This window comes from Dromaius novaehollandiae, chromosome 1, assembly GCF_036370855.1.
Source record: "Dromaius novaehollandiae isolate bDroNov1 chromosome 1, bDroNov1.hap1, whole genome shotgun sequence".
In the NCBI taxonomy this organism is placed as follows: Eukaryota; Metazoa; Chordata; class Aves; order Casuariiformes; family Dromaiidae; genus Dromaius; species Dromaius novaehollandiae.
The window spans coordinates 51,250,720-51,265,118 of record NC_088098.1 but is presented as its reverse complement, the minus strand read 5'-3'; the positions used below and the strand labels follow the sequence as shown (position 1 = coordinate 51,265,118).

The window sequence follows — 14,399 nt, the reverse complement described above, 5'->3', positions numbered from 1 at the left end:
AGCTCCTGGCAAAACTCAAACAGAAGAAGGAAGTATACAGAATGTGGAAAGCAGCTCTGCGGAGAAGGACCTGGGAGTCCTGGTGGACAACAAGTTAACTATGAGCCACCAATGTGCCCTTGTGGCAAGAAGGCCGACAGTATCCTGGGAAGCATTAGGAACAGTGTTGCCAGCAGGTCGAAGGAGTTTATCCTCTCCCTCTACTCAGCCCTGGTGAGGCTGCATCTGGAGTACTGTGTCCAGTTCTGGGCTCCCCAGAACAAGAGAGACATGGCACTACTGGAGAGAGTCCAGCAGAGGGCTACAAAGATGATTAGGGGACTGCAGCATCTCTCCTGTGCGGAAAGGCTGAGAGAGCTGGGCCTGCTCAGCCTGGAGAAGAGAAGACTGAAGGGGGCTCTTATCAATGTGTATAAGTATCTGAAGGGAGGGTGTAAAGAGGATGGGGCCAGACTCTTCTCAGTGGTGCCCAGTGATAGGATGAGAGGCAATGGGCACAAACTGAAGCACAGAAAGTTCTGTCTGAACATGGGGAAAAACTTCGTTCCTGTGAGGGTAACAGAGCACTGGCAGAGGTTGCCCAGAGAGGTTGTGGAGTCTCCTTCCTTGGAGCTATTCAAAAGCATCTGGACAGGGTCCAGGGCAACATGCTTTAGGTGACCCTGCTTGAGCAGGGGGTTGGACTAGATGATCTCCAGAGGTCCCTTCCAACCTCAACTATTCTGTGATTCTGTGAAAAATGCAAGGAGAAGTAAAAGGCAAAGCAGCACAAGACACTCCTCAGAACAGAATCACTGTGTTCTCAAGATTTTCCTTTCCCTTCTCTCCATCTAATCCTCACAGGGACTCATGAAAGGTCCCTTTCATGCCCAGCTATGTGACTTTTGGAAAATAAACTGCAAAGAGCAACAAATTGTGTCAGAACAATCACAAAGGAAAACTACAGTAGGAGTCAATGGACACAAGTTTTCACTCATTTCAGCCAAAGTGAGACAGAGTGAGCAAAGAGCTATTATTGAAACTGTTTAATCTAACCTAACACATTTTTATTTAAATGGCTTCAGGAGAAACCATGTGAGCATCTGTGCTAGCTGACGTGAGGGCTGGTAACTGCTACCAAGGCAGAGGTGAGAAGCAGCTGTAGTTGGAGAAGGGCTTGTGGCTATGCACTAATGGTCAGCTCCTTAGAACCAAGTCTGCACACAACAGAGCTGTAATCTTAGCTGATCCTGTGTGGTACAGCAATAAACATACTAAGTATTTATATATGCACATATTATAATATTTTATGCAAGCACATTAAGTCTTATTGAAAAAAGGATGGAAAATACCAGAGGTTTAAGGGTGTGAATGTGGCAAGCAGTCCTCAGGATCCCACTTTTGCATGTGGCAGATTTCATACCAATTTATAACCTCTCTCTTTATGTACTATGACATAAGTTTACAATTACCTGTGAAGTTGTAGGTTCCAGGTCCTTAATCAGGTTATAAGCCTCCTGCACATCATCTGAAATACCATGTTAGAATGCATGACAAACCACAGCACACTGTATTAGAACAAATCACTCATCTTCTACGACATTCCTTGATAGTCACAGACAAAGAAATAAAGCACTTAGACAGGCAGAAAAGGGGAACTATAAATCACTCTGAATTTATATCACAGTGGTGACTGTTTTCTAGAACTCAAATAACAAATATGGAGTGAGTAATAGCTTCTTTATTACTACAATTTTCTTGTAGTGATGACTTGGCCCCTTGTTCATAATCCAGTGGCTGCCTTCTCAGCAGTACAAGGTCAAGATAATAAAACCTTCACCTTCCTTTCTTTTCGCTTCTCACATTTATTTACCCCTCAAGGTGGATAAGGGAAGATGATTCTGAAGGGAGACTTCATCGTTTCCTTTATCAATATTTCAACATCTGTCCAGCAGCTCTTATCCTAATTCTATCAAGCAAAAAGCACTACGAGTACAGCAGCTAATTTAAGGTTGAATTCAATACACAATTTCCTTCACCCAAAGAAGAAATAACTGAAAAGATCTTAAATGTTATCTAATTCAAAAAATTTGTCAGTATGGTCTGATTAGCAAACCAACCTAGAGCAGATGCCTTTTGGACTGGCAAAATTTGGTTAATACAGCATTATGACAGGTCCCCATAAGAATAAACCATATCAAACAAAGCCCCCCCTTTTATTTTTGCTAGTATAAACCACATATACACTTAAAAGAGCTCTACTATGTTAATGTATACCCATATTCTCTGATGAACTTATTGGGATGCATGGCATATAAAGTTGGTGTGGCTTACTTTTGCCTATAAAATAAATCTCTCTTTCTGATAATTTTTCAGATTTGTGGAGAAAATCATGGGCATGGATTTTGTTTATTCAAGAGGTAAGAAAAGACATTTACTTGCTTTCAGGTGCTTTGGTCATCTAATGGTGACAAAATACAAGGTTTATAGGAAAGTAGTGGATGGAAAAGCTATCATCACATCACCTTATACTAGATGACTGCACTAAACACCTATTCATCACTTGACCAATCAATTCACTGTTGCATAAAGGAACATAGTGGGAGAACAGGAATGTCTCTGAAACTAAATTCAAATAAAATTCAAGGGAGCTTGAAAATTAAAGAGAGAAACAAGTAGAAAATAAAGACAAGCCTTTTCTACTGATTCTGGCCACCTACCTGCCTTTAAGAGCTGTAAAATGGACTTGGAATGACATGTCTTGTTCACAAAATGTAACCTTGTTCCTAGTCACTTTGGCTCATATTCTGTTTGCACCACATTTATAGAAATAGTTGTCATTGCCTTGGTAGGACACACACCTATCATTCTCACAGACTCAAGCAGAGTAGAGGTCCTCTCACTACAAAACAATCCCTTCCCTCCAAACCCAAGAACCTCCAGTTGTCTGATGAAGTAATTTATTCAACTGCATATAATTAAAGGCTTTCTCTGCAAGCCAGAGGAACTCATACACCACTGTTTTCTACAGAAATGGAAATTAAATAAACTACAGATTTCTACAAAGGAAAAAATTTCAGAGTGATCAGCTGGGATCAGATGAATAGATGTTATCCTTGAAGCTATGAAAGACCTAAAGGAAGATGTATTTACCTTGCCGGAGATAGTAAATCACAAGATTTAGTCTGGCCTCAGGAATAACATCAACCAGAGGAGGCAGGACCTGCAAAGCCCCTTCTCCTCCTCGGAACACCACCTGCAGAGAAAAGCAGCTTATTGATAACTGCATATCAAAATTTTGGCTATGATCTCTTAACTCAAGGAATTTCATCCTTAAATTCCTATACTAATGGTAAGAGAAGGTCAATGGAATTGGCATTAGTGTTATCCTTGCTTTAATATAATTATAAAATTGCAACACATGACAATCTTTATCCTGAAGTACATCAAGTATTTAATCCATTGGGAGAAGGTTAACAAATCTCAGCTTTTAGCAGCTCAAAGCAGTAACACATTATATATCAAATAAATTTATGAAAAATATGGCATGAAACAAAACTGGAACACTGGGAACACAGATAAAAAAATACAATTTTACTTATGATGTATTTATGTGAAAATTTAAAGTGATCAGGAGTAATCAATATTTTGTACTTCAGTTCACATGACAGTTCACACAACAACATCCAACATACTGATTCAACCACTGGCAAAAAGGCCAACAATCAAAACAAACACTGTTAACTTGGGAAGCCCAGTCTGAAATCAGTTTTAACTCTTGGAAAAAATGTGCTAACTTGTCATGACTGTTCTTGAATAACGACAAAGCAAGCAACTGCCCATCATTAAATATCAACAATCTACTATTATCAGTCATTCAGCAAAGTAATAGTAATACCATTGCAGGGAGCATTAGCAGTTAATCACTGAGTCTTTTACTTCAAAACACACACATTTTGGCTTGTATCAGTATCTTTTCCCTACAAACTCCTTGTCAAATAATTTGGATGGAAACCATTTTCTAGAGTTATCTTAATTCCACTGACATCTTAGTCTTACTAAACAACACAGTTCATGGTTATGCATTCTGACTTGCTCTACAGTCTTGGTATGGACTGGGCTGTGCAAAGTATCTTGCAAGGGTATTGTCACAGGACATTAAAATCATATGTCCTTGAGGCTAAACCCAATATTATCATTTTCATAACAGTCTCAAATTGACAGGGGAAAATGCCAAGGGTGGGGTGGGGGAGACACACTTGATAGCACATTGATTACACAAATAGGATTTCTGGAATGGGTCTCACATGGCAGCAGAGATTCAGAGGTCTCCAGTTCCCAAAATATTTCACTTCATGAGTCATCAATAAATGCTCTACAAATGAGTGCAGTCTATATTAAATTTGAAAAATACATTACTCACCAGATTGTGCTTAATGAGCTCCTTGGCAAACTCAAAAGAAGATGAGGCACTATCCGTCAAGCTCTTGAGCTCTGCCTGGAATTATATATATTCAAAAAGCTTAACAAGAAAACAGAAAAGCACATAAGATAAGTGCAGGTTCATATTACTCCCTAAGCTGACAGAAAGACACTTCCAACAGTGATAAGCTGAGTCACAGGAAGAACTGTGCCTTTCCACTTCAGTATTTTTTTTGCAGTTGGATAATACATATGGACACAAGGTCAAAAGCACACCAGGAAAACAAGAAGATCAATGTGCACGCATGTGGATGGACAGGGACACACACATATCTCAGTTCTTAATACCAGGGAGACTATGAAATAGGTGACATTCCTAAAAGAAGGACACAATGACATGATAAAAGGCCATTATCAACATCAGAGATTAAGACAGACAGCAAGGAAAAGAAACCTGTATGGAATCATGAACTAAAATAAAGGAAAACTAAAGTGCTTTCCAATAGATACCTCAGCAGCCTTCCCATTGTAAAGTCGGAAATGGTTACAAGCCTTAAGGTTAAGAGCAATGGTGCTGTCAGGAACTTGCTGAAGGTAAACAGCAAGCACTTCCTGTGATACATCATAGTAATCCAGCTTGTAATAGCATAGGGCCACATACACATTCAGAGCCAGGTATTCCCTGCAGGACAGAGGAAAGAGGGTTAAAGGGAACATTTAAATCCCACCAGATAGTTATACCAGAAAACTTTAAAATCAGTAGCAAAGCCCCCATATGTCTATGCATCTTTTACAAGCACATCAAAGTTGGGGGTTCTGAGAAATGCTTATTGGGTAACTATAGCTCTAGCTTCTGTTAGATAAATTGCACAGAATCAGTTACAGATGTGTGTAAGAGTTTGTCAACAGCAGCTACTGCAATTTTAAAGAACTATCTACAGAACTGTGGGTTTGCAAATCTGGGAAATGGTGGCAACTTCACACTAAGGAAATGCACAGAACATAAACTCTGTATTTAGCCTGACTGATTAGGATTTTCTATGCAGTATGCGCAAAACTACATTTAATATGCACATAAAACTTCACAAATATTTTTAATGGCTATTATTAACTCTTATGTCAAGTATAATTACTTCAAAAAACTTGCCATTACAAGCTATGAAGCCAGAAGAACTAGACACAGAAATAAGGCAGACATTTCTGGTAACAGTAAGTAAAAGGATAATTATTACGAAGGTTACTAATTTAGCATTGAGTGATTGCCTCTACAGTATTTGGAAGTTAAAATCTCTTCCCTGAGCATTAAATGACAAACTAATATACATTATGAGGGAGTTTCAGCTTTCTCTGAAGCATTCAGGAGGAAAAACTGTCAAAACACAATTGTATATTCCAGAGTGGCAGTTTCTATTTTGCCAAACTATTCCTTGACTCCTGCTCACAGGCCAGTAAGGAGGTAGAGGCAACATACTAAAAAGTAAAATTGTACAAGGATGTAGAAGTGGAAGGAGAGGGGATGGAATGGACACCATGACATCTTTCACTGCTTACAATGAATATTTCCAGCCACTTACAAGTTAGTTTTCTTGCTTGTTAAATTCCGAACTAAAAAGTTGCAGAATATGATTAAAAAAAAAACCCTCAGGAACTGTTACAGCAGAATAAATAGAAATGGAAAGAATCTCAGAATTAAAGGAACACATACAACTCTCTACATGAAAACTGAAACTGAATTCTTCTTAGAAAGGCTAAAAAGTGAAGGTAAAGCCAAGAAGCACAAGCAAGGCTCTCCAGACTGGCAATCAGAGGAGAAAAAAAAAGGATAAAACAGATACACAATTGTATATAATTTCAGGAGTAAGTAATAAAGAAAGAAGGATCTCAGAATGGATTAGAAGAAAATATTACTAAAAGGAAGCAATGGATAGAGACTTTTTAATATGCATTTTTCAATAATGATTTGCAATAAACAAAATTGAGGGAATGCAACTTGTCCAGTTTGTGGTGGGAAAGGGACATAGTAATTGGAAAAAAATCCATATTTTCAAAAACCAAGCAACTAAATGGAATCCAAATATCAGCAATGTCAGAGACACCGGAGTAAGATTTAGAGTGGAGATGCCCACCGATTATCAAGAAGAATGCGTTTGTAGATGTCAATAGCTTCTTGGTAGTGGGACCGCATATAGTGAATAGATGCCAAGCTAAGTTGATCTTCTGTAATGTCTTGCAGATTCTGGTGAAAGCTCATCAGTTTCTTCTCATCACTGAACTAAAAAAGAAAGGGTGACACATTCTCAGGAGTGTTCAGTGAGGAAAACATTTCAAATTAATTAGTTGGGTTAGTTTTGTCCTTGCTGGCAAGCAGCAGGTGATTCATATTGAACATCTGGAAAAACTCTGTTACTTTAAAGTTAATTTGACCCCCGGAGAAAGCCAAGCATAAAAGAGGCAGACCAGCTGAAACTGGATAAATCTTAGGCTAAAACTAAGTATACACTTTTCTTTAAGGTGTGATCCAGATGTAATTATATGTCACGTGCCTTGATGGATAAGAGAGCAAGAGCTCAATTAAACATTTCACATACAGAATTTTGCAAGGCAAGATTTGAATGTTATTATTTGAGCCAACAGAAATTTTGCTGTTTGTAGATCGAAATCTTATTTCTCGGGGATAGCAGAAAAATGCAAGTCTTGCCAAGACAACAAACTCATTCTCACCAAACTTCTTCAGAGCACCAACAAATGCTCTTTCATCAGCCCTTTAAAATTCCAGTTTCTTTAATCAAGAGGTTTATTCTCAAAAGCATAGTATAGTGCATAACAAACAAGGACAAAAGCAGGGAACAGAGTTAAACAATCGTTTTACATTTGTATTACAATAGTAAAGTTGAGGCTATTCACCTAATCAGTTTACTCAAATCACTTATTCCCTTCCTTCTCTTTGCTGTTTCTGCTGATGTCAGCAACAGTAATTACAAATTTCTCTTACATACAAATTCTCTCTCACACATTTGTTCTTCATCTAAAATACCTACCTGCAAAATTTTTCTTTAAATCCCTTTCCTCCCTCTTTGAGCTGGTCGCACAATGATACTCTAATACAAAGGCAAGAGAAGTTGCTGAACAGAACTCAATGCAAGGAACTTCTTTGTATTTTCATAAAGTCTTTTATTTCCAAAGACTAACTACATGAACTAGGGACCATTCAACTTCTCTATTTCATAGACATCTCTAAGTGACAGTGCCACTACAAAAATGTTCTAATATTGTTCTCTTAAACTTACAGCGATTTAAGTAAACAGAATATGACATCAAAGCAAACATTTGGGATTAATACTTTCTTTTACTCAAAACACAGTCCCTGCAGGAGCACAATACTTGTTAGGTATACTTTAGGATGGTACAAAATCAAATTGAAGGGAAGATACCTATGTGCGACTAATGGTCTTTTAATTGCTGTTGAAATTAAAGTAAATCTCACGCTATAAACAATATTATATCTTGGATAGCGAGTAACTCAGGAGGGTCAGTAATAGCATATTGACCTTTTTGCTCAACTGCTAAGTATAAGACAGCTTTGAGTTAGGAAAACTTGGTGTACTTGGAAGAAAAGTGAAAACAGTGGTGTCTGCATTTCTGATTCTATTCAGGCCCCAGGTTCCTTGCGATCAAAAATACCATCAGGCTCCTGCTATATGACTTATGTGAAATGAGTTGGTAGGACTTGCTTTAGATACATGCTGAGGGCATCTATTCTGAGATCCTGTTTTCACACTTTCTCCTCCACATTTTAATATAGCAGGGCGGTTGTGTAAAATGTTTTTCTCCTGCCACCACAGACATTTTAATTGTTCTGCCAGATTGCCAGCATAAATTACACATTACTAAATTGAAAAGAAAATAAAACAAAGCATGAGTAATGAAGAAACATCATACCTTATGTGCCAGGTGAAAGAGTAAACGGTTCTGGAGCCGACTCTTAGGTGCTGAAAGGGAAATTCAGTAAGTATTGACACAAAGAACAATTCAGTTCTAACTCCCTTTCCCAACAGACATGCAGACACACATGTTCTCTCATTAACTGGCCCAAGTACCCTTCTTCACTGCAACAGCCTATTCAGGTCAAGCCCTGGGGCATGTTCTGCCAATTTTATAGTGGTTGAAAAGCATTCCTGCTTCCCATCTTCATTTGCTGTCATTTCTTTTGAAACTTCTATTGAACATAATTTGTCATTGTCCTTTCCTTCCATGAGCTTTTAAAGTTTGATGAACTGTACTATTATTTCTCTGCAGGGCCTTCTGGATAATTCCATGATTTTGCACGTGACACACAGCAGAGCATCTCTTAAAAAATACAAAGCAGCAACAGACAAACCCATAATCAAAACTCCTTCTATGATGTGTAACATTTGAATGTGTGATTCGTAATTCTAGGAATCTTGTCAACTTTCAGTGTCCTGCAAAACCCATCACTGCTACTGTTTTGTTACTCATGCACACTATAACATACTTAATTCTAACATTTCTTCCGTCCTTAGGAACAAAAGACGCATGGAAGAATCCTGCACTCAGAGCAGATAAGGCGCAAACTAAGAAATGGAGGGAGGTTTAAGGGACATATCTTCTCTCTAGAGTCACTAAAGTTCACCAAATTTCTTGCTCTAGCAAGATTAGGAATTCCATTTAACACACTCCATATGACACAAATTGTTAACTGTGGGGCTTTTAAGTCACTAGAGAGAGCCCTGTGCTTCACTGAAAGCGACAAAGATCCCTGTCCAACAGAGCTATTAATTTCTTTTGTGAGCTATCTTCTAAAAAGCCTTCCCTTGTTTCCTGTATTTTCTTTAGCCTACTCAGATAATGAGCACTCTCATTCTTGCTCAGACCAACAGCTGGCAACCTATGTACCACAGAAAGGATTTATGTGGAATCTTTACAAAAAGCAGAATTAGTTACTGTGTTTGTGAGGCCACAAAAGTGCAGAGTTAGCAAAGCAATGGCCTGTAACACAAGACTGTAATTCTTCTGACATCCTAAACCATGAAAGAGGGCTGAAGCCACCAAAACCTCTTTTTCTTTCCCCAAAGATGGAATTTTCTAGTAATAATTTATATTTTTGCAAAACCAACTTAGGGAAAAATTTCCAGACTTCTTACTCTTTCGCCATATAATGAGGGAACTTTGGAACTCAGTGAGCACTGCCAAAAAATAGGCTGTTCTTGTCAGGTTGGCAGCGTAAAGCTATCTATCTGCTTCTGCCAGGCACAGCAATTATTTCTTTCCCCTCTCCCTTCTTAAGAGGTGTTATTTAAACATGTCCCTCCTCACCAACTACTCTGGAAAAAGGGGACAGTGAATCATATCTTTAAAGAACTGCTAGGAACAGCAGAGTCCCAAAATGAAAAGGCAGTAGGAGAGAGTTCTCACAAAACCAAAACACTTTGCAAAATATTACTAGCTGAGGGTCAAGTTGTTAAAAAGCCGAACAGTCTCCAACACAGAACATTTTGGGGAATTCTCATTAGCTTAATTATTGAAGAATGGAAAGGTTTTCTGATCTAGAATCTCTATTCTAAAAGGACCACCAGTATTATAATAAACAAGATAATATATTCTATAAATGATTTCATCCATTGAGTTTAAAAGTTACAGAGTACATTAATTTAAAGGCAAGTTCTTAAAAATGTTGTCAGCAATGATACCATGGTAACTCCACATGTGCCTCAGCATTAACTGATAGGTTTTAGTATCAAATTTTAGAAGGGTTGCACGTAGACCCCATATGTGCTTTTGTGCAAAACTGACCACAACCACTCTTCACAGTTCAAAATAATTGGTCATCAAGGACCATAAAAATACAAGCAGGACAGGTTGTGGGATTTACACTAAAAATAACATATGTATAACCACAAGTACAGTGAGCAAATACACCAGCGTAGTACACATGAGTGTAAGTGATTTGCAAGGAACACTCCCTCAAGAATCTAAAATGACAATTTTTTGTTTCACTGGTCAGCCAACGACTGTAGCACTGCCCTCTAAAACCTGGCATCTGATCCAACACCTAAATTATTAGTTTACTTCTTGGCAAAAGCCAGTGTTAGTCCATGTTATCCTATACTTAAAGCAGGCAAAAGATGAAATTTGAGTTCTGATGGAGTAAGTGTTGGATACATGGAGAAGGAAAAAGCCTTCTGCTTCATAACAGATTACATCCATGTTGATATTCTTTAAAATGAGACACTTTTACTTAATGCCAGACACGGAATTAGAGGGCAATAACCAAAAAATGTAGTCCTGTTGATATAATAAAGCAGAGGCATAGAAACATTCAGTATCATCAGTTTCTTTTCTCCCAGTGCCAAATACATTTTTTGGAGGAAGACAAGGAAACATATGAACCAAATCAGACTAATTTCCACGACAAAATTTGGTTACAAATATTGGATAAAGCTGCTGTCAATCACTGGAGAAGGAAGTCATACAATTGCCTCCTTATCAGAGAATGACTTTTCTGAAGGACACCAGGATTGTTCTTTTATGACTCTGCTGCTAACAAATTTCATTGTCACTGATCTAACTACTGATGCCACAAGGAAGCACAATCTTCTTTTATTCCCACTTTTTCAGGAAGACGACTGTACTTCTAAATTTTTTAGATCAGCGTTAAACAATCTAGGGTTTGTAATAAACATAATGACAATGCAGCATTGCAGTAAGTTGGGCCCTGCTCCAGTGATTAGTATTGCCCTTGTGCTGAACACATCTCTGAGATAGCTGGACAGGGTATGTATATCTCTGGCTAAGAAACACACTAATATTCCTGTGCTAAAATTGTTGTCATGACCAGTGCTGATGTTTCAGACACTAAAGTGATTACATTTGGCACTGATCTTAAAAGAATTTTCCCATATATTTTTGTGTGCTGACTCTAAACGGATAGCTACTCAAAAAAGTATTTGTTAAAATATAAGAGAGAGCTACAATAAAAGAGTGAAGACAGTTATTTTCACTAGCTTTTAAACAAAAAGTTTAAGTTAGCTGAAGAAGCAGCAGCTCATACTCTTGGTGGGTTCCACGCTGCTGCCATAGGCAGTAAGAAGATGATGAAATAGGGTCACAGACATTCTGGCATTTACCATAAGCATACATCATCTCATAAGCGTACAAGGCAATGCAGGTCCTGCGTCCAGCACTAACAAATCCCATCTAACAAACATAAGGCATACGCACACTCTACAGCAGCACTTCACACAGTAGGTAGAAGCTGGTGGGAGCGACATGGTCCTGAGGCAGCTCCTGGCAGACACCACAGCAAGTATGAGCAGAGGAAACCCTATACTCCTGCCCCTGAGCCACAACGTCCTGCTCACCGGAATACCAGAACCACAGCCTCACTGGTGGAGGGAAAACTCAAGGCATGGGAAAAGTGTTTGAAAAAAACCCATGGTCCAACAGTGAGGTTCACACTTGCAGACTGTTCAAAATTTTCTCATGTGAAATTTACTGAGGAAATCAACTGAAATTTTCCCTCTCTCAAAATACTTTTGTTCTCTCTCAAAATTAAAAGTCAGTTCGACTGTTTTCAGCTACTTGGAACATATACACACTTCATTTCAGTCATGGCTAAGCAGAGTAACCTGAAGATGACTGAAACGAAAACTGTCAATTATTCCTGTTTCGTAGCTTCCACTACGCCTCAAAAAGCAAAACAAGAAAATAAGGTTAGTAGATTCTGAAGTTTAAATATGTCTAAATTGATATTTTCACTTGTGCACTTTTAAAGTTCCATATATCAAACACCACTATTTCAAAAACAGCTAAAATGCAAGAGAAGGAACTACTGTTCTTAAGAATTACAACACAAGTAGGAAGCAGAAAATTTTGCATATAAGTGAACATACAGTTAAAAAAAAAAACAGCAACTCTTCCATACTCTTTCATAACTGCACATTTTCACTGCTGACAATCATCTGACACCTGGCAAACATTAGTGCAGGCTTAAGCGAAACTAGTTTGGAAAATGCCATTGTTCTTAGTAATTCATCTCTGTTCTGCTTTTGTGCAATATCACTCCTTCCAGTGTAGACTGTTAAATGAGAAATATCTCTCTTCAGTTAAACCACATTCTGAGCTGACACACACAGTGTTGTGAAAAAGTAGAGTAATTGTAAAAAAACTTCCTTGACTAGCTCAGCAACACAGTCCTGTCGGTGCATGAATCTTAAGTTCATTTGATGTTCATCCTGAAAAAATGTTTTTTCAAAACACATTAAACTGCAGTCCCCCTGAAGTGCAAATCACACTTGTTGACATATACTTTGCGGTTTAAAAGACACTGTTCTTGTTTCCTTCTTAATGCAGTGCTAGCCAATGGCTTCTGAGAGCACTAGGTTTTAGACACTAGGATTAGCTGCCAGGATCTCCATGCAACTGTGCCAGATTGAGTTTCTGATCCTTGCCCTCTGTTTCTTGAAGACACAGGAACTGCAAATGCAATATAAGACTTTTTTAAAAGATTTAATTTATTCTTTATTAAACCACGATTAAGATTCTCAGTCTCATTCTCCCAAGGCTAGGTGGGCTAGCACATACTATAGAAACTATGTTCAGTCCATGTATTAGAGCACAGATGCAAAAAGAATAAACAAAGCATCGCTTGGCAGCTTTGCTGTGGGATCGCTATGAAACAACAGTGGCTGACTTGGAAGTAACTCTGCCTTCACCTTAGATCCAGGAACATTAGTAACTACAATATAAAGAGACACCAGGGAAAAAGGAGAAGTCAGAAATGTCTAAAAGGAATTTGGAAGAAAGCCTAGAGAAAATAAAGCACGAGTATAATGAACAACCTTCAAAGAAAGACTTGTCTTTATCACCTTTTAGCTCCACGTCTTAGGTTATATTTGCAATAATTCTGGTTTGTATAATTTTTGGTACACAGATTTATTCTTTCCTGAGAGGATGTACTGTTAAGTTTCAATTAAGTAATGACAAACTAGGAGAACATTTCACATCTATTATAAAGTAAAGATAAAACCTTGCTCCAGAAGAGAATGCAAAATACAGATCTTGCATGAAATGTAGTAATTATCTCATGGCCTTTAACTCTTATTTCCTAATTTTTAAATATCCTGCATATTTCTCCTCAAACAGTAAAAAAAATAATTGTTCTTAAGTAACAGCAATAGTATACAGCAAGAAAGAACTTTTATTTGATTTCTGGATATTTAAATTTTTGTGTGGAAAAGCTATTCCAGAAGGTTATCTGACATCTATGTTTCCTTTCATATAGAGACTCCAGCACACTATAAATTTAGAATTATAGGTGAAAACAAATTACTTCTCCCTCATTTGTGTTAGCACTCCGCTACTTTCAGGGTCTTAAGCTGACAGCTGCAACAATAATCAATAAACAGCAAAGAGTATGTAAGAGTTCAGGCAAAATAACCCTAAAATAGCAATCACAGGCAGCCCAACACTAGCAATATCTACCATTTTTTCCAGCAGTTTTCAAGGTAGCACTGGGTAAATGGTGTTCTAGAGACTTCACCTTTCAAAGAATTATGTTATTTCATCAGCATCTTTGCAATGCCATGAAAGAGATTATAAGATGCCATGGCCTCAGCTGTTAATAATATATTAAGAATAGTCATCACTGATGCAATCCTAAGATGTTAAAAAACCTATAAGAGGATATCTCTTGACTGAAAATAAAATGGTTCAGCCTCAATTTAGGCAAGACTGAAGTGATGTGAGCAGAAAGGGGAATATGTAATACTTGTCCATTCTTCACTGAAGGCTCCAAAGTGTTGCAAAGCTTCAGTGGTGCCTGCCTTGTCACCATTAAGTAGCCGGGAATCATCAGTATTTACAGTACTCACAAGAGCACTGTACAAAGGTTTAGCACCTTGCTATAAAAACTGGCATGCTGTCCTACTTAAACACTTAAGTAAAATCAGGACACCACCAATGTGAGCACTCAGCTACTC

The 14,399-nt window shown here is 38.0% G+C and overlaps 1 protein-coding gene across 5 annotated transcripts in view; it reads right to left on the bottom strand.

Annotated features, from left to right (window-relative positions):
* Window positions 1-14,399, bottom strand: part of IFT56 (intraflagellar transport 56) — a 50,676-nt gene that overhangs the window by 27,955 nt on the left and 8,322 nt on the right. For all 5 annotated transcript variants that reach the window (XM_026101101.2, XM_026101085.2, XM_026101092.2 and 2 more), the window contains exons 5-10: window positions 8,341-8,390; window positions 6,528-6,673; window positions 4,912-5,083; window positions 4,403-4,477; window positions 3,133-3,235; window positions 1,452-1,507 (exon numbers count right to left, since the gene is read on the bottom strand). In XM_026101101.2, the coding sequence (XP_025956886.1) occupies window positions 1,452-1,507; window positions 3,133-3,235; window positions 4,403-4,477; window positions 4,912-5,083; window positions 6,528-6,673; window positions 8,341-8,390 (602 nt within the window). The remainder of the gene's footprint in view (window positions 1-1,451; window positions 1,508-3,132; window positions 3,236-4,402; window positions 4,478-4,911; window positions 5,084-6,527; window positions 6,674-8,340; window positions 8,391-14,399) is intronic.